General features: G+C 47.3%; 1 protein-coding gene across 1 annotated transcript; it reads left to right on the top strand.

The window, feature by feature from the left end:
• The first annotated feature begins 7,614 nt into the window (after positions 1 to 7,614).
• Positions 7,615 to 16,430, top strand: LOC309521449 (arylacetamide deacetylase-like 4). The gene is made up of 4 exons (XM_082203956.1): positions 7,615 to 8,032; positions 9,243 to 9,456; positions 13,238 to 13,301; positions 14,773 to 16,430. The coding sequence occupies exons 1-4, from the start codon at positions 7,856 to 7,858 to the stop codon at positions 15,545 to 15,547; spliced, it is 1,230 nt and encodes a 409-aa protein (XP_082060082.1). The 5' UTR covers positions 7,615 to 7,855; the 3' UTR covers positions 15,548 to 16,430.
• Positions 16,431 to 20,490: the final 4,060 nt, after the last annotated feature.

Here is a 20,490-nt window from a genome sequence, read left to right as displayed (position 1 = left end):
GCCCCCACAACTCCCAATTCCCCCTGGCCCAATGCCAAATTCAAAAGGTCAAAACATCCCTGCATAGGGGGATCTATCCAGCTTCCCATCTCCAAGCCCAACAGAACTCCATCTCTCCAAATCTGGCTTTCTCCAGATTCATTCGTCAGATCCAACAACTTATGTTCCTGCAGGGCCGCAGCTCTCTCCATTTCAACAACTTGAGGTTCAGGAACAATCTCTTCCTTTATCTTCTTCACCACTTGATCTGTCAAAGCACATTCCTGGATTAATTCCTGAGTAGGTTCTATATAGGTATTCACTGTTTGTCCAAAATTTCCAACTGCAACAGTCATCAAATCCATCTTCTCATGTAGCTGTTCCAGTAAAGCACTTGTCTTGCAAAGAGCAAGCACTATCGCTTGTTCTAGGCACATTCTTGTTCAAGGTCAAAGTCTGGTCCCACGATCTTTAATCTCTACAGCTGCAAAGCTCCCCAGATCAACTCTAATAACAGTTTCACAAGCTCCCTCTAGGGGAAACAATTTCTATTTGTATCCGTCTTTTTAAAAGCAGATCTAGCAACAAAGTTCCTTTCCTTTTTCAGATATTTTGTTTCTTTTAAATGCAAGAGGGAACATAGGAATCAATATGTTTCTCTTTTTTAACTATCTGTCAAAAACGTTTGTCCACAGTCAATGAACTTCCCAAAGCGTCCATCCTGACACCCCGCTCCCAGGTTCAAGACGGTGGAAATTTATCTTTCTTTACTCTCTCTTCTGCAGGTTTAAACAGTCTAAAAAGATTCCCCCCTCTTCTCCTGCTTCCAAGGGGGTTTAGTGATTTTAAATGATGAAAATTTAATCCTTTACAGACGACTTTCCAGACTCAGCTTGCAATGTCTTTGCTTCAATCTATTTACAAAAGCGGAAGGCGGACTTCCTGTTTAGACCTTCCCACTTCGGTGCCAAATTAAGAAATTTCATAGTCCAATTTTCCGTTCTACTCACAAGCAGTTGTTTAAAATCCAATTGTCCACAGGAAAAAGTCAGCGCTCTCCGGCAACAGCAATGCGGCTTCACTCCGTGAAAAAAGCAGTCGATTCGAAGCACCGCGCCATTCACCCCACGTCGCTCCGGATCCCCGAAACTGGGTTTCCCCACGAGTAGGGGAGGCGCGAAAGGTGCCAGCCGAATCCCACGTCCACAGGCTTCTCCCGCCTGTGGTTTTTAATGGGTCCCTGCCTCGCCGCGGCAGTCCAGACCCTAATTCTCACGAAGCGGATTCCTCCCGATCAGAGGAAATCCGCCATTGCCAGAGGCGCTAACCCGGAAGTCTCCAAGAGTGTTTTAAGTAGTGGGTCCGGCAACTTACTTTACTGCAAGAAGATCTCATCCAAACTACTAACAAACCTGATACCCGAGAGTTGCTCCTATGAGCTAAAAGATGGGTCAGACGAACAATTTCAGAGGTTAACCCCCCCCCCCCACAAAGTTCTGTTAAAGGGTAGCTTGGATGAATATTCCCTTTTTTCAAATGCTTTTTATTGATTTTTTTCACAAACAAATAAAACTTAATTTTTTACAATCAACATTTTGTGTCGTCTTATTTACACTGCGTAAGTTCACGCCCAGACTTCCTTCCTTCCCTGCTTTGGTTTTCTTAATTCTTAATTCTTCGGTTTTCTTAATTCTTCTCTTGCATATTCTTATTTACCCTCTATACACATCACAGGATTTATGTTAACCCTGCTAAAGTTTTTAAACTTCTACATTTAATTCTTATGTATGCAACAAATTTACTCCACTCTTCTTCAAACTTTGTCCCTTTTTGGTCTCGAATTTTATAAGTCATTTTAGCCAATTCTGTATACTCAAAAACTTTGGTCTGCCACTCCACTGCCATTGGGATCTCCTGTGATTTCCACTTTTGAGCCACAAGAATCCTGGCTGCAGCCATGGCATATTGAAATAGTTTACGATCCTCCTTTTTCACCTCCTCCCCTATTATCCCTAATAAAAAAGCCTCTGGTTTTTTAGGGAATGTATACTTAAAAAGTTTATTCAGGTCATTTTATATTAGATCCCAAAACTCTTCCATCTTTTCACACGTCCACCACGCTTGGATGAATATTCCCAAAAGGGACAGAACCTCCCTCCCTCCCCCACCCTTCCTTTTGCATGTCAAGAGAGGCTGGCATCCTTCCTCATCAGACCCCCTTCACTTGGTCTACCCGCTTCCCACACCCCACATTGAGGAGCCGCAGCGCCGCCGCCCCCAGAATCCCCCCAAAACCAACCCTGTCACGTGTCAAAGGTAAGGGGTGGACGGGCACCTCCCCAGCCTGCAGCCTCCCTTCCCATCCCCTCTCCCCACCCTGCCTACTGCTGGCACTCAATTCTCACCTACGATGATGCCTTGGTGTCGCTGGCTCTCCTCACAACCCAGGCGGCCTGGGGTCTGCTCTGCCTTTTGGGAGGAAAGGGGGTCTGTTTCAGGGTTCTGACAGACACCCTGCCAGGGGCGGAGGAAAGGGGGTGAGGTGGGGGCGGGCCACCCCGGGTGTCACCACTGAGGGTGGCTGGGCGGCAGTGCGCCTGAGCCACACGTCTCTCCTGGGAGTGATGCAGTGGCTTGGGCACCCGCAGGCTCTGCGCTGCCCCAAATGGTCCACCCGCCACCTCCCCCTCAGCTGTAGGGCGGCTGAATGGGAGGAGGCAAGCAGACTCCTCGGAGGCCCTGTGGAGCGTCCTGACCCGGCTTGCGCCACCCTGCCCCATGGGCAGCTGCTCCTGGGCACAAGGCATGTGTGCCACCCCAGGGGCCTGATTGGCTTGCTCCGCCACTGCACCCTGGGAGATCTTGAGCATAAGATCATGGATTGTAGAATTGGAAGGGATCCTGAGGGTCATTTAGCCCAACCCCTGCAATGCAGGGATATGCAGTTGGGTCATTCCATGGCCAGTGATCCAGGGACTTTTACCTTACCCTTTTACATTGCTTTCATTTTCAGTTTCCTAAAAGTAGAATAAGAGAAGGTCCCAGATATCTTTTTTTATTTTAAATCCCAGCTCGTTTTGTGAGCTTCCGGGTCATGTGGCCAGCATGACTAAGCCGCTTCTGGCGAACCAGAGCAGCGCACGGAAACGCCGTTTACCTTTCCACCAGAGTGGTACCTATTTATCTACTTGCACTTTGACATGCTTTTGAACTGCTAGGTTGGCAGGATCTGTCATATACGATATGACAAACGCTAATCCTAGGTTGGCAGCAGAGTCAGGAACATTCCCTTCCAGCCTTGCTGGTGCTAGAGAGAGGTTACAGCAATAATGCAAAGCAGGTTGCAGTGTTTTGTACATCTTGCATGCCCATAGCTGTCAACTTACAAATTTGGATATAAGGAACCAGCAGCCTCAAAAATAAGGGATCAGCAGCCAAAATAAGGGATCACAGGTCCCAAAGTAAAGAGCTCAGCTAATAGCAACAGTTCTGCTACTCCTCGTTGCCAAAGTTGCGCTTTGTGCGTGGAGGGAAAGCGGCAGGTTTAACCCTTTGCATGGAAGCCTGCTCTCATTTCATTTTAAAGCACATAAATATATATCAGTCATCCCCACCTCCTCGCAATCTCCGCTTTTCTTTTTCCCCCAACCACGATGGATGACGAGAAGGGCAGGAAGCCAGCAGCGCAAAAAGCGTGGCACAACAAGCAAGCTGCGCGGGAAATGTGACCGGGGGCGGGGGGGGAGTGTTTCCAAGCCTCAGCCCCCACTCCCAAAGCAATCACGGAGAGCGACGGCCGTGAATGAACTGCCACCGCCCCCCCAAAAAAACCACAGACATTGAGCAGCAGAGGAGACAGCAGCAGAGGGGAGAGCAGCAGAGCTGGCGCAAGGCCCCAGCCAAGTGAGCAGGGCTCGAGTCACCCGCAGCCCAGAAACTGGACGGGGATGGGAGCAGAGAAGAGAGAGACCCTGTCTGGGCAGAGGCGAGGTCACGTGGCGGGGAGCCGTGCTTACCACTTGCGAAAGAGAGGGGGCGGCAGAGGGTCTCTCTCTGACGTGTCACACCTCCACCAAGCTTCCGGAGTGCACATGGGCGCGCGCCCCCAACACAGTTGGAGCCTCCCTCCTCCCTGGCCGGCAGGGAGGGAGGGAGAGGAGCTGCTTTTTTTGAAACCCGGGAAATTTAAGGGACATTATCAATCTGGGACAGCAGCGGGACATGGCGCTGGGATGAGGGACTGTCCCGCCAAATAAGGGACGCTTGACAGCTATGTGTATGCCTCCTTCCAGCCACTCCTGCTGCTATGCTGGTGCCAAACATATTGCTCTGCTTTCCTTTGGACCATATGAGCAAGGCTGAGAGGTGGATCTTGTTTTCTGGGCAGCCCAGGACCTCCACACACACTGCCTAGGCTTGCGCTCCTGGGAAGTCACTTTAGTGCTGCTGGAAGCCATGGGTGCACAACGACAGGGGTTGCAGTTGAGGGGTTTGGGCAGGACACTTGTTCCTTGTCAGCTTACACTGAAAATGCCAGTAGATAGAAAAAAGGAGTGGTCCCTTTGCCCAGCGACTCCAGCCTCTCAAACCTGAATAGTTTTGCCTTTCTGCTTTTGCCTTTTGTGCTTATGGAATGTCAAGATGAGCTGGGAAGTAGCTCAGTGGCACAGCATGGAGGGCCCACCATGTTGCTGTGATGGGATTTGTGGGAAGGATTCCCTTCCAACTTGTACCACAGGCCAAGTATTCAGGGCATGAAAAGAAAGTATTTTGTTGCCAAAAGGAGGATTGACTAAGCATGTGGAGGAGGAGATGACAGGTGCTGAACAAGTGGGCTGTAGCCTCTTCACGTGTATTAAGGTCTGTTTTGTTTGAGGGGAGGGTGAGTTGCCAAATCACTGAAGTTGCTTCAACGTAAGGAGTTGCATTATGTGGCATAGGGCGTAGTGAGGAGATCTGTAACTGGAGGTGTCAGAGATTGTCTACAGCATTTTGCAGGATGAATCTGGGGCCTCTTCACATTTTGCATTTCATCTCCGCAGGAAGACATGCCATATTCTTTCCATGGCAACTGGGAGCATAGCTGTCAACTTTCCCCCCTTTTTAAGGGAAATTCTCTTATTCCGAATAGGATCCCTTGCAAGAAAAGGGAGAAGTTGACAGCTATGACTGGGAGCCAGAAATGCCCATGGTGGCTCTGAAGTCAAAATGAAATATGTGAATTTGATGAAATTCCAAGGCATAACATAGTCTAATCAACAACAGATCCACCAATTTTTTAAATTTTATTCTTGCAAAATAAATACAGAAACTTCAAATATGGGGTGGGGAGTGGGATTCCTGGAAGACTTTGGGCTTTTTCCTTTGGCCTTTGGTGGGTGTCATTTATTTATTCGTTTGAAATATGCATAAAGTACTAAAGATTTGGTGTATGGGGTGTTAGGGGAAGGTTAACACCTCTGGTGGGGGCATGTCATGCTCCTTCTGGGGTAGTTTATCCACTTTAGGTCTCTACCCTGCACAGCAATGTTTTCTAGAAGTTGTCAGCATGTGACAGCAACCACTCCCTGGGAAAAGGCTAAACCAGGTGAGGTTAGCCAATGGGTCTCAACCCCTCTGGCAGAGTGAGTGGATGAGACAAACAGTGGGTTCAACAGTCAAGAAGGCTGTAAAGGCACATGCTGTAGAGGGAATGAGGGACAGATAAGGACCCAGGACAGGAGCCTTAGAGAATGTTGGGAAGATAGGGACCTTCAGTCTGGTTTCCCCGAACCACCCACCCCCCACACTTAGGCTGTCTGCTGCTTCTGTTTCGTTTCATTTGTTCAAATGAAGATATATATTTCTCTTCCCGCTCGTTTCTTCTTTTACTACTAGTGAGTGATTTTAAGGCAAGGGAAGGCACATTGGTGTCATGTCCACTGAGCAGTCTTTAAGTGATGCTCCCTACCACCACTACTGTGGTAAAGGTTGCCATATGTCCAAGAAAACCCAGACATCTCTTTTTCAGGGCCAACATATACATCCAAGCATATTTTTATATTTTAAAGGAGATGTCTGGGGTTTTTGGACTCGGGCGGTTCTGGCTCCGGCTGCTGTGTACGCCGTGGCTGATGCCAGCCTGAGCTGGGCAATGAGGCGCACAGGGGCAGTGGCGGCAGCCCCATGCGCCCGCACACCTCTTTCCCTGGCTCAGGCTGGCAGCAGCTCGAGCTGTCCTATTTTTAGCTCTTCAAGATACAGCAAACCATGAGGGGCAGGATTCTGAGGGCTCGCTATTGGAAGTGTCCAGACCCAGCAAACAATCCATATTGCCTTCCCCAAGTGACACGAGTGGGGCTCCTCAACCATGCTTAGGTATCCCTGCCTTCTGAGGTGTGTCATAGCTGTGATGGCTTTGCCTGTTGCTTCCGCCACCCCAGAACAAGATGGTCGCCCAGGAGGAGACAGGTCAGACTTCTTCTCTGACAGGGCCCAGTGTTCTGAGGAAGGGACTTCTCATTCACCCACATGGTACACGTGGATGAGTAATGCTCCTTTCTGTGTCAACTGAGTTTTTCCTTCTTCTCATGGGTTTACAAAGAGGCAAGAGACTCCTTCCCTCATAGTAAAGACAGAAGGGGGATTTCCTTTTCACAGAAAGCCCATAAGAGAAACAGTTGGCACCATCCAGGAGACGTACGAGAAGGAGATCATGGCTACCCAGCATGACCAGTGCTCAAGGATGATGGGAGTTGTAGTTCAAAAACATCTAGGGACCCATTGTTGAGACCCAAAGAACACCGAGGGGCCAAAAGTTCTCCTTCCCCCAAACACTGAAATTGAAGAGTGCTAGTAAAACAATCCTCTCTGATTCAAGCAAGGCCCATCACAAGTGAGCTCTTCTTCTGTGCCCTTTCCCCCACAGCAATGTTGGTTTTCCTTCCTTGCGCTCATCACCTCCACCCTATGGTGTCATGGCATTAGGTGGTGGCCTGCAGCATTATCTTGAGGACAAATCAACACTTGCAACCTTCCATTCGGATTACTGCAACATGTTATGCATGGAGTTGAATTTGGAAATGGTCTGGAATCTTCAGTTAGTACCAATAACAACTGTTGGGACAGAGAGAGAGAGAGAGAGAGAGAGAGAGAGAGAGAGAGAGAACCTGAGAATGTGTTCCATATCCATTGAGCTGTATCCAGTTCAGACGAGAATGGGCATGGCTAACTCAGGTCCATAAACTGTATAAGCAGAGGAAGCTTAAATAAACAAACAAACTAACTAACTAACTAACTAACTAACTAACTAACTATATAAATGGAAAGTGGAGCTGTGTGAGCAGCAAACTGATTTCTGCAAGGGCTATAGACTGGGTGGGATTGGCTCCCGTTGGTCAGCCTGCACAGTGCCAAACCTCTTTCCTCACCACACTGTTCTGGAAAGTTGCAGTGACCCTCCTGTTGGGAGGATGCCATTGCAGTGTCGTGCCAGCCAGCCCCACCTACATCGATGTGCCGCCCCTTTTAATTATCCCTGATAAACTCCTCAGGGATTAATTATCCCTGATAAACTCCTCAGGGAGGGAAGAGGCACAATGATTTTGTGTGGGAGGGCAATCCTATTTACGACTTCCCTTGGGAGGAGAAGATAGGCAAATTCACACCCACCAACGTGTACCCACACCCTGTGTGAGGAAAAACAGTGTCTTCCAGGAATCCAGGAGAGCTTCAATGTTTTACTAAATTACTAAACTATTTGTTTTATTCTCTACTGAGAGCTATGTGGGTTGGCCTAGGATGTTTTTCCTCACATGGCATAGGTGGTTCTCTTATAGAACCCACCAGCATTGGCTAAGGCGAAGTCCTTGTCTCTGTGCTTCTGAGCTGAAGGGAAATGGCATTTGGTGGAACTCTGTGGATGCTGATATTATATATGACCCTTTTCATTCACTCCTTGCTGTTTGCATGGGGAGCTTATTATCGTCTTACTAGGACCCACCTGCCTCGAGGAATGAACTGCCGTGCATTAGTACTACTCGGTGATTTCTCACTGGGATATGTCATGATACTGGTAAGTTTATTTTACATATATCACGGGGATGAAGGGACACCTCTCTAAAAAGGGCTGCAACATTTGAAATATTTTAGTTTAGAGGAAAGGTGAGTAAGAGGCAACATGATAGAAATTTATTAAATTTTACATAAGATGTAAAATTATGACCCTCTCATGAACATATTGAAGCTATGTAAGAGGCAGTGATGGCTGCCAAGTTGAATAGCTTCCAAAGAGGATTAGGCCATGGCTGGTCATCGCTATGTTCTGGCTCTAGAGATGGAGATAGCAATGCTTCTGAACACAAGTTCCTGGAAAACATAGAAAGGGAAAAGGCTCCTGTGTTTGGGTCCGGGTTTGTGGGTTCCCCATTGGGGCACCTGGTTGGCCACTGTGAGATGCTGGACTAGATAGGACATTGCCCTAATCCACCAGGCCCTGCTTAGGTTCTTATCCACTCCAATGTATTTATTCTGAGTAGTACTTGCACTGAATACTACCTGTAATGGGAATTGGGGTTGCTTGTCCGTAAACTGCAAACTGCTCCAAGCTAGCCGTATAGCTAAAACTTTCCCTGGTTGACAGCCCTTGAAACGCGACTGTCTTAGTCACTGGCAGAATCCGTCAGTGGGCAGGACCTAAATTTCTTCCAACATAAAAGTTGCTTGACTCCAAGTCTCCTCCTAGATTCCCTGCGTGGAAGCCTTCTGTGCAGCGTGGGCGTGCCAAGCGGAGGTCCTGTGCTCTCTCCACTGATTTCACTGGAAGAGTCTCTGAGCCTCCCCTCCGCCTTACTCTCAGCTTCCCCTTTCTCCCTGGTGTCCCCTGGATTTCTTTCCCCCGTGGAAGCCCTCTCTCTCTCCTTGCTAGTTCCCTCCCCTGCATCACTGGAGCGACTTTCCTCTCCTCTTCCCTCTGATGGCAGTTCCCTGACACCACCCATTCCATGTGATTCTTAAGGACTACAACAACAAGAAGCGTACAAGGAAAGGGGAGTGGGCAGGGTCTTCACTTCTGTGCTGCCCAGGGTGAACCATTTTCCATCCAAAGAGGAAGGAAAGGATATACGGTTTAGTCGCCTCATATGCCTGGGTTCCATCCCACAGGCAACAGACATATGCCAGAGAGAAAGAGAGAGAGAGAGAGAGAGAGAGAGAGAGAGAGAGAGAGAGAGAGATAGAAATTATGTAATGCCGATTATAAATGCTAAATGTTTTGGTTTAAACAGGTCAGACTTGTGGAAAAACTGGGCATCTGCCATAGATATTCCATTATGAGGTCCATGGGCCGGTTAACACCATTAATGAAGGACTCAAACTTGATAATAAAAGACCTGGTTTTCGATGGGGTGCCGGTGAGGGTGTTCTGGCCCAAGACACTTGCTGGGAACAGGAAAGGAATCATCTTCATTCATCCAGGTGTTGGAATATTTGGAAGCGTCCGTAAGTTCTGTGAATTGTTTTTGAAATGGTTCATGATGTTCTTTGAGGAGAATCTGGGGTGCTGCTGTAATGTAAAGTTCCTGAAATGTTTGCTATGGAGGGGTGGAGGTTGGTTTCTGCTACCCTATTATTATTATTATTATTATTATTATTATTAATCAGTGCTTTTTTCTGAAAAAATGGTTAGGGGTACTCATTTGACTCAAGAAAATCACCATTTTATAGTTCAAAGCGGGGAAAATAAATACAGCAAATGGATAAAAGTACAAAGATTCACAAAAATGTTTAGGGATATGCGTACCCCTGTGTACCCCCAGAAAAGAGCACTGATTATATTTCTTTTTCTATACTGCCTTGCATGCCATAATAAGAAACAATAACAAACCCTTCCCAACAGACAGTTTACAAGGATGTAGATTGTTTAATTAGCCAAAGGTTTGAGAGAAGAGGAATGCTTTTGCCTGGCACCTAAACATATGTAATAAAAGTGCCAAGTGAGTCTCCCTGGGGACAGCATTCCACAAATGGGGAGCCACCACAGAAAAGGCCCCTTCTCCTGTTGCTGCCCTCTGGGCCTCTCACAGAGGAGACACATGAAGAAGGGCCTCAGATGATGATTGCAGGGTCAAGACTGGTTCATATGGGGTGAGGTGGTCCTTGAGGTATTGTAGTATTGAGCCATTTAAATCTTTATAGGTCAAAAGCAGCACTTTGGATTGGGCCTGGAAACCAATTGGCAGCCAATGCAGTCAGGCCAGGATTGGCGTTATATGCTCTTGTGGCCTTGAGCAAATAGATAGATAGATAGATAGATAGATTCTTTATTGTCATTACACAAGTGCAACATTGCACAAAGTGCAACGAAATTGGATGCCATCCCTTAAAACAACAAAAGCAAGACAACAACAACAACCAAACAAACCACATTCCAGCCACACCCACACCACACCCATCAAACTCCCAGGTCACACTAACGAGTTACAGCATTCAAAAGGGCCACAGCTCTTGGATAGAAACTGTTTTTCAGTCTATTTGTCTTTGACTTGATGTTTCTATATCTTCTGCCAGAAGGCAGTAGTGCAAACAGACAGTGTCCCGGGTGAGATGAATCCTGCAGGATGTTATTTGCTTTCCTAAGACAACGGGAACCGTACAGTTCTTCCAAAGATGGGAGAGGATGACCAATAATCCTTTGGGCTGTGGTTATGACCTTCTGGAGCACCTTCCTCTCCCTAGCTGTACAACTGGAGAACCAAGCACAAATACAGTATGTAAGAATGCTCTCTATGGAGCCTCGGTAGAAGGACACCAGCAGTCTCTCACTCAGATTGTTCTTCTTTAAAAGTCTGAGGAAATAAATTCTCTGCTGGGCCTTCTTCACCAGAGCAGTGGTATGTGCGCTCCAAGTCATGCCCTGATCGATAGCTACTCCCAAAAACCTGAATTCCGCCACCCTCTCCACCCGTTCCCCGTTGATATACAAGGGCTGAATGTCCGCCTTTTTTTTCCTGTAATCCACCACCAATTCCTTGGTCTTAGCCGTATTAAGAGCCAGATTGTTCTCTCCACACCAAACACAGAGCCGCTCCACCTCGTCCCGATAGGCGGACTCATCCCCTCCTGAAATGAGCCCCACCACCGTAGTGTCATCAGCAAACTTGATGATTTTGTTGCTGGAGTAGATGGCTGTACAGTCATACGTATAGATAGTGTAGAGCAGGGGACTCAACACACAACCCTGTGGTGAGCCGGTGTTAAGGCTAAGGGCTGTGGACATGTGTGACCCTACTCTAACCCTCTGGGAACGTTCTGACAAAAAATCCAAAACCCAGAGACAGGTGGAGTTGGAGAGTCCAATCGCCTCTAGCTTGGACACCAGTCTATGGGGGAGGATAGTGTTAAAAGCAGAGCTAAAATCCACAAACAGCAGCCTCACATAACTCCCCGGCTGCTCCAGATGGGACAGAGCAGCATGGAGAGTGGTATTGATGGCGTCTTCTGTGGATCTATTTGCTCTGTATGCAAACTGGTAGTTGTCAAAAGTTGATGGAAGACAGGAGATAATGTGACGGCGCACCAGTTTCTCAAAACACTTCATGATTATTGGAGTCAGTGCAACTGGTCTATAGTCATTCAAACTACTGATTGTGGATTTTTTAGGCAGAGGGACAATAGTTGACGACTTCAGGCAGGGTGGGACAATAGACTGGTGTAAGGACTTATTGAAGATCTTAGTAAAGACCCTCGCCAGCTGATCCGCACAGCCCTTCAACACCTTTCCAGTGATGCCATCAGGTCCAGCCGCCTTCCTCGGATTCGCCATCCTCAAAACCTGTCTCACCTCATGTTCCTCTACCGTGAATGAGGGGCCCCTATGGGCTGGTGGCTGTAATACCGGCGTCTCAGGTGGCTCCTTCTCGAAGCGAGCAAAGAAGAGGTTAAGCTCCTCCGCCAGCAAGGGGTCACCGTCGACAGCACCAAGGTTAGGTTTGTAGTTGGTAATATGCTGAATCCCCTGCCACATCTGTCTTATGTTGTTGCTTCTTAAATTATCCTCAATCCTCTGCCTATAATCCAGTTTTGCCCGTCGAATACCCCTCCTCAAGTTAGCTCTTGCTACACTGTAAAGCTGCACCTCGCACGACCTGAAAGCCCTGTTCCTTTCCCGCAACAGGCACTGGACCTCTCTATTCATCCAGGGTTTCTGATTGGGGTAAAACCGGATGGATTTATTTACTGTGACAGTGTCTGTGCAGTGATTGATATAGCACAGAACTGCCGCCGTGTGCTCCTCCAGGTCTGAACTATCGAAAATATCCCAATTGGTTCTCTCAAAACAGTCCTGCAGCTGGTGAATAGCACCTTCAGGCCAGATTTTAACAGATTTTAATATTGTGGGAGCCCGTTTCCTGAGTGGGATATATGCTGGTACCAGGAACAGAGACATATGGTCGGACTGGCCCAAATGGGCTGCTGAATTCTCCAGCAACTGCAGTTTCCAAACTGTAGGCAATTTAAGTTCAATGAACATGGCAAGATAGGATTGCAGGAAATGGTGCTGAGTTCTGTTGTAATTCTTCGCATCTCGGTCAGTGATAAATCCTTATAATGTCAAAGGGGTTTCTCTATGCCTCAAGGGACTTCTATGAAAGGACTTCCAGAGATTATCAGAAATAACAGGGGAGAACAAAATCCACATACTTGTTTTCAGCTAGTGATGCCCCATTTATAAAGGGTTCAATCTAATGTAGATTTCCCAGCAGAGATCCACAATCAAGTGTGTTAAGTTGTGGACGAACATATCAGACGACACAGCGATTCTTCAAACAGCTCTTGTTTATTCAGAGGCCAGAACAGAACTGAACTGAAGAGCTCAGTCAGCCTGCTTATATAGAGCTCCAGAACAACGTAACTGTAGCAACTTTCTAAAACTATCCAATCACTGAATGTCACTTTCGATCCTTCATTTGCATACAAACTATCCAATCACTGAACGTCACTTTTGATCCTTCATTTGCATAACTATCTACAGTATCCCCCTGCTGGCCCAGGGTGAGAACTTCAGTACATAACAAAGTGTTATATACATTTTGTGACGTAAAAAATTAATTACCATGCCAGAATTAATCATATCTGTTAATTTCAGCAGGTTTACTTTCAGCAAAAGTAATATTGGATTCAACTCACAGTGATTTCAATGTGAATGACCAAGGAATTTTGTAATGCAGTGTAACAAATAATTGCTCACAGCAGGCCATGTGTGATGTGTCCTTTTTTCCAGGAGTCTCTGAAAGGGCCTGCCGTTCCTTTGCCAAACAATCTGATTCAGTGGTTGTAAGTGTTGAGTAAGTATCTTCATGCTCGTTCTATCAGGAAAAAAGAGCAATTCCCCATAGTTTGCAACCCTTCCTCGCACATGAGCCCAGAGAAAACCTGACAAAGCTTTAAACATAGTGATTTTTGACAACCTGTGGAATGGGTGTTGCTTTTTGTATTTAGATTTTTATGCCTTGGGGCCCACTCCCTCTGAGCATGAGCGCTCTGCTGCTGGCCCAGCATCCTGTTCTCACAGTGGCCAACCAGATGCCCCGATGTGAAGCCTAGAAGAAAGGCGCGAGGCTGAAAGAGGAAGCCACCGAATCACGCCATGGCTTAAATCGTCCCCGGCCACGCCCCCAAGCGACCTGATTGGCCGCCTGGCAACCTGACGTGGCCGGGGTCTCCCCCAGTGGGATGCAGGATGTTGTCCCGCCCCAACGCTGAGGTGAGTGGTTAGGCAGCTGGACCGCAACCTGGCCCCACCAGGAAATGGACCCGATTTCTCATCCCCCTGACCAAGACACTCAGGGAGATCCTGAGATGAAAAATGAAATCAAGGAAGCATTCAGAAGATAGAAGTTTATAATGGCATGGAAGAAGTGGCTAGGGCAGGCATAGGGAAACTCGGCCCTTCAGATGTTTTGGGACTACAACTCCCATGATCCCTAGCTAGCAGGACCAGTGGTCAGGGATGATGGGAACTGTAGTCCCAAAACATCTGGAGGGCCGAGTTTGCCTATGGCTGGGCTAGGGCAAAGTTTTTTTATTGCTCTCTCATAACACTGGACCATGTGGAAAGCTGGAAAGCTGGAAGTTTCAGATAAAAGAAAGTACTCCTTCAAAGAGTTCAAAGTTAAGCTATAGATTTATTTATTTATTTATTTACGGCTATTAGCCCATAGAACTCACTCTTACAGGGGGCAGGGATAACCTCCCACTTGGGTGACTTTCAGAAAGGTTTAAGCAAATTTAAGAGTTTAAGGCTACCAGTGGCTTCTAGCCATGATGCCTATAGTCTGTCCGTATGGTCAGAATAAGACTTGCTGGAAATTGCAGGAGGGAAGAGGGCTCTTGTACTCATGTCCTGCTTGGGGAGTTTCTCCAATGATTGACCCCTGGCCACTGAGAATGGGATGCTGAACTAGCATATTCAGGTGGAAAACTTCAGGCACAGAGGCTGAATGCTGCACTCCAGGCCTCTCCATTTCCCTCTCTGAACTCACCCCAGACCCCCCACCATTGCCCCTCCTTTGCACCCTCCTTGAGTGGCATCTGCCTGGCATCTGCCTGGCTGCAATGTGTGGCTGTGTGCAGGAGCCAGCCTACTTGTCCAGTGGGAAAGTTTGCATTTGCTTTCCATTTTGGTCTCTGGGGCCCAGAATGTTTCACAGAAAGGAATGTGGCCCTAGAGGTGAAAAGGATTTCCAATTCAAGGGGAAATGCCAAATGCGCTCCAGGAAAATGTTGAATGTTGATGATACCTTATTTTCTCTTTAGGTTTCGTTTAGCTCCTGAGCATCCCTATCCAGTCCCTGTGCTGGACTGTTTAACAGCTACAATACACTTTCTGAAGAATGCAAAGGAATACGGAGTGAACCCCAGCCACATTGCCATTGTTGGGGAGAGTAGTGGAGGCACATATGCTGCAGCCATTTGTCAAGAACTGGTGACCAGAGAGGACCTCCCAAGAGTGCGAGCTCAGGTCCTCATTTACCCATTCCTCCAAGGAATGGACTTCAATCTGCCATCCTATCAGCAAAACCATTCAGTTCCTCCCTTGTTCCGGAAAAGAGCTGTCAGTCTTGGTTTGACATATCTCACTGGGAAGACAATGAATGTAGATGGAGTTCTGAAAGGCGCCCATGTCCCTCCTGATTTGAGAGAGAAATACCAAAAATGGATCAATGCTGATAACATTCCGGAAGAATTTAAAGCTAGGGGCTATGTTCCTATAGAACCTGCTCCATTTTCAGAAGAACTTTATGAACAAGTTAAAAGAGGTACTGAGACAATGTTTTGCCCCCTTGTAGCAGAGGATGACATAATCCGCCAGCTCCCAGAGACTTTCATTCTAACCTGTGAATATGATGTTCTCCGGGATGATGGGTTGTTGTACAAGAAGCGGTTAGAGGACCACGGTGTGCCAGTGACATATCACCATCTTCCAGATGGATTACATGGAATATTGGGCCTTGTTGGTTGGGGGCCACTTGAATTCCCGAGCACACAGAAATGTATGCAGCATGTAGTAGAGTTCTTAAAATGTTTATAGAAATGGCAGTCTTCCACTTCTGTGGAGGGAAATTTTGTTCCTCATTGTGCCAATCCTAAAGTAAAAAGAAAAACTTAGTTCCAAAGTTTTACTTTCTAATTTGTTAAAATCCAAAGTTTTACTGTCTAATTTGTTAGAACAGAACACTATTAACAAAATTATCGTGGAAGGAAAAGAAATAGATAATCCGAAAGTAATTAGGAAAGGATTTGTGAATTTTTATAGACAATTATATAAGAAAGTTGGGAAAGATGATGTAAAGAAGTTAGAAGATTTCTTGAGACGAAAAGGGGTGCAACAAATACTGACAGAAAAGAAAGACTGAATGAATGACCTAAATGAAACAGAAGAAATTAAAGCTGCAATAAAAGAATTGAAAAGTGGAAAGGCACCAGGACCGGGTGGATTTACAGCAAAATATTTGTGCTGGTCCCAGGGGGTTACCCTGCGGCGTGGTCCGAGTCCAGTCCAAGGTCGAGGGTGTGGTATGGAGGCTGTCCATCAAGGCTGAAGCGGGGTCCAAGGCAAGGAGTCGGGTGTGGTCAGGAACTCTGGCAGAAGAGCAGGACAGGGTGCAGGCAGGAACAGGCTAGCAACAACGTTGCTCCCGCAACCTGGGACTGGGGCTGGCCAGCTTTTATCTGCCCCGAGGCATAGGGTGGTCCCGGTCCACAGGTGACTCGCCTCTCCTGGCCTGGAGGCGAGCATTCCTCCTGCGAGAACTTAGTTCCCTCCGCCTCTCTGCCCTGAGCCCCTGCAGCTCAGGAGAGGCTGGAGGGTTACTGGACCCAGAGGCAACCTCACCATCCCCTGACGGGGCTGAGAGTGGAGCACCTGCAGGCAATGGGTTCTCGATCACCTCCGGAGCCAGAGCATATTCAGCTGGTGTCTGCTCCTGAGGATCCGGTACAGGTGAGGGCCCTTCAGGTTCAAGCCCCAGTCCCGGCTCAGCTGGTCTTGGAGGCGGGATTCCTCAGGTTCAGCCTCTGAATCCGATTCCCAGGCCATCACAATATTATAAAGAAATGAAGTACACCCTACTTGTACCGTTGAAAAAAGTGATGAATAATATATTAAGAAAAGGAGAACTACCAGAAACATGGAAAGAAGCATATATTACATTAATACCAAAACAGGATTCGGGCTTAACACAAGTAAAGAATTACAGGCCGATTTCGCTATTAAACAATGATTACAAATTGTTTGCAAGTATATTGGCAAATAGATTGAAAAAAATATTGAATGAAATAATTCATAAGGATCAAGCAGGTTTTCTACATGGCAGACAGATGAAAGACAATATATGGAATCTCGTAAATATAATTTAGTATCTGACTGCCAGAAATGAAAAACAGGCGGTGTTAATTTTTGTGGACACGGAAAAGGCCTTTGATAATATATCTTGGGAATTTATGTTAAAGAATTTGGAGTTAATGGACATTGGACAATTTTTTTAAAAAGGAATAAAAGCGATATACTTTGAAGAAAGAGCAAAATTTATAGTAAATAATATAATAACAGAAAATATTGAGATTACGAAAGGTACAAGACAAGGGTGTCCATTATCACCACTATTATTCATATCAGTACTGGAAGTCTTCCTAAGGACAATAAGGAGCATCTCTTCACAAACTGGTGTTTCTGCCATGTCAGTCCAAAAATCTTCCCACTACAGGCAGCTGCCGAATCCACTCAGTCCAGATAAAATCAAATCAAGGCTTCTGTCCAGCACTTCTCCCAGACCAGATGTCATTCAAACATTTAGCCTTTCCAGGGAAGGTATCGCCAGGTAAACCTGGAAGTACAAATATCAAGAAATAGAATATTAAAGACTTACCTTCCCCTATGGCTATCTAATTTGATTCAACAAGCTGGTCAGACCTAACTTCTGTTCGTGGCCGCTTGCTGATTTAGAACTGCGTCGCATCTCTCAGCCATAAATCCTGGGCAAACATCCAGCATTCTTTGACGTCTCTCCAGTTGTTAATGAGATGTTGCTTCTGTGGTGATAAGTACCGCATTTTTCGCCCTATAAGACGCACTTTTTCCCCTCCAAAAATGAAGGGGAAATGTGTGTGCATCCTATGGGGCGAATGCAGGCTTTCGCTGAAGCCTGGAGAGGGAGAGGGGTCGGTGCGCACCGACCCCTCTCGCTCTCCAGGCTTCAGGAAGCTATCCGCAAGTCTTGCAAGCCCGGCGGGATGTCCCGTGGGCTGGCAAGGCTTGCGGGCAGCAGCCTGCAGCCCAAAAGCTGGGGACAGCGGGGTGGCGGAGCGCCGCCACCCCGCTATTCCCCGACCTGATCTGGAGGCTGGCGGGGGGGAAGCAAGTTTGCTTCTTCCCCCCGCCAGCCCCACAAGCTCGGGGGATAGGGGGATGGCGGAGCGCCGCCACCCCGCTGTTCCCCGACCTAATCTGGAGGCTGGCGGGGGGGAGAAGCAAGCTTGCTTCTCCCCCCCCCGCCAGCCCCACAAGCTCGGGGGATAGGGGGTGATGGAGCGCCGCCACCCCGCTATTCCCCGACCTGATCTGGAGGCTGGCGGGGGGGAGAAGCAAGCTTGCTTCTCCCCCCGCCAGCCCCACAAACTCGGGGGACAGCGGGGCAAGCTGTCCCTGAAGGCAGAAGAGGGAGACGGAACACTCCGTGTCCCTCTTCTAGCTTGGGGATGGCTGCGCAAACCGGGGGGGGGAATTTTTCCCCCTTGATTTCCCCCCAAAAAAACTAGGTGCGTCCTATGGGCCGGTGCATCCTATAGGGTGAAAAATACGGTAAATCAAACCGAGGAATATTTCATCCTCTTCCAAGCAAGCCAGAAGTCTTAATTTTCATTGTAAAACCATTTCCACACAGTTAATAATTATTAGAACCATATGATATCGACAAATGCCAAACTTTCCCAGTCTCATTTGCTTACATAATGTTAAGGAAAAATCTGGGTGTGAGGCTGCTCAGTCACCCAGCTCGTCGGGCAGAGCCCGCGGGTCCCTGCGGAAGGAGTCCAGTCAACCTGAGCAAATAGCTGTAGACCAAAGTTTATTGCACAATAGGTTCAAAGCATAGGCGCCGACTCCATGGGGCTTGAGGGGGCCCGAGCCCCCTCAAAAATTCGTTTGGGGGGCTCTGCCCCCCAATAATCTCCGGCGCCCCTCCAGCAGAGCGCCATTGCCGCCCGTCCCCCAGCCCAAAATGCACAGGGTCGGGCTGCCTGCATGCCTCCTGCCCTCCCTCCCGAGCAAAAGCTCCACCCAATTTCCTTTGGAGCTGATTAATAGGTGCAGCACGCTCTCCCCTATTCGCTCACGAGGCGGCGGCGCCACTTTATTTGCATATTCATGAGCTTATTTATTATTCATGAGCTTTCCCGGGCCCCCCCCCCAATATTTTTTATAAGTCCGCGTCCCTGGTTCAAAGAGCAAATTTTGAACCCCGAGGATGGGGTGACAAAGACTTTTAAAACTTTCCCACCACATCCCAGAATACAGTTCGAAGGGGAGGGGTAACCTTGGCAAACATGTCAGACAAGTCCTTGGTACAAGATTAGCATAAGCAGACATGGCAGGGCAAGACTCAGGTATAAGATTAGCATAGACAAATATGTCTTAAGTACCCACCACCCAAAAGTACAATAGAAGTTCCTTTGTATGTCTGGAGCCTATGGCGAGTCAGGTGATGAGATTTGGCTTCCTTTGGCTAACAATGAGCCCAGCAATTGTCACCTCTGAGAACTTCCTGGAGTCCTTTTGCAAGGGGAAAATAGCTTTGGAATGGGGGGAACTGGGAAAGGAGATGATTTTATATTATTTTTTAAAGCTAGGTGACTTCCCTGAGCTGTCAAGTTGGAAGGATATATTCAGGCATAATATTTGTAATATTTAACTTTAAAGATGTGCCCCCCCCCGTAATTTCTGTAACACATAATAATCAGGTAGTTGGTCTTTCCAGAGGGGATTTTACCAAGTAATATAGAAAGCAAAATTTGAAAGTGAAACAAAAAAGCCTCGCCCCCCTTTCCATTCTGACAAACCCGCTCCACACAGATGATAATCCTTCTTCCACTCGAATCCTTTTTAGCACCTCAGTGGCTGAATTAATTAGCAGAATAATAATAATAATAATAATAATAATAATAATAATAATAATGATAATAATAATAATAATTTATACCCCGCCTTCCTCAGCCAAGACCGGGCTCAGGGTGGCTAACAACCTATAATAAAAACAAGTTGATTAAAATACAACTAAAAAAACAAGATTAAAGCACAACATTAAAAGATTAAAAGATTAAAATGCAGCCTCATCACAGGAGGAGAAAGGAAAAAAGAAAGAGGGGGAGGGAATCAAATTGATTCCAAGGCAAAGGCCAGGCAGAACAACTCTGTCTTACAGGCCCTGCGGAAAGAAATGAGATCCTGCAGGGCCCTGGTCTCATGAGACAGAGCATTCCACCAGCCCGGAGCCAGTGTTGAAAAGGCCCTGGCTCTGGTTGAGGCTAATCTGACTTCCTTAGGGCCTGGGACCTCTAGGGTGTTGCTATTTATGGACCTTAAGGTCCTCCGTGGGGCATACCGGGAGAGGCGGTCCTGTAGGTATGAGGGTCCTAAGCCGTGAAGGGCTTTAAAGGTCAAAACCAGCACCTTAAATCTGACCCTGTACAGCACCGGGAGCCAGTGCAGCTGGAAAAGCACTGGGTGAATATGCTCCCATGGCAGAGACCCCGTGAGGAGCCTTGCTGCAGCATTCTGCACCCGCTGGAGTTTCTGGGACAGTTTCAAGGGCAGCCCCGCGTAGAGCGAATTACAGTAGTCAAGCCCGCTGACCATCACATGAATCACTGTTTCTCCCTCCTCACTCAGAGCATGTCCAAAACTTAAATCCAATTTTTCATTTTAAGAGATGACTTTGGAGAGTTGTCAAGAAACGTACAGTGCTTTCCATCCAGTGC

The sequence above is a fragment of the Podarcis vaucheri genome, assembly GCF_965113315.1.
Source record: "Podarcis vaucheri genome assembly, chromosome: 16".
Lineage (NCBI taxonomy): Eukaryota > Metazoa > Chordata > Lepidosauria > Squamata > Lacertidae > Podarcis > Podarcis vaucheri.
The sequence above is the reverse complement of the archived record's forward strand: the minus strand, read 5'-3'. Positions and strand labels throughout refer to the sequence as shown.

Bases quoted from the DNA above. Each gene is read 5' to 3' on its own strand.
- LOC309521449 (XM_082203956.1), top strand. From the start codon at position 7,856: ATGGCATTTGGTGGAACTCTGTGGATGCTGATATTATATATGACCCTT. The intron at 8,033-9,242 runs GTAAGTTTATTT...TGGTTTAAACAG, and splicing joins TGGGATATGTCATGATACTG to GTCAGACTTGTGGAAAAACT. The intron at 9,457-13,237 runs GTAAGTTCTGTG...CCTTTTTTCCAG, and splicing joins TGGAATATTTGGAAGCGTCC to GAGTCTCTGAAAGGGCCTGC.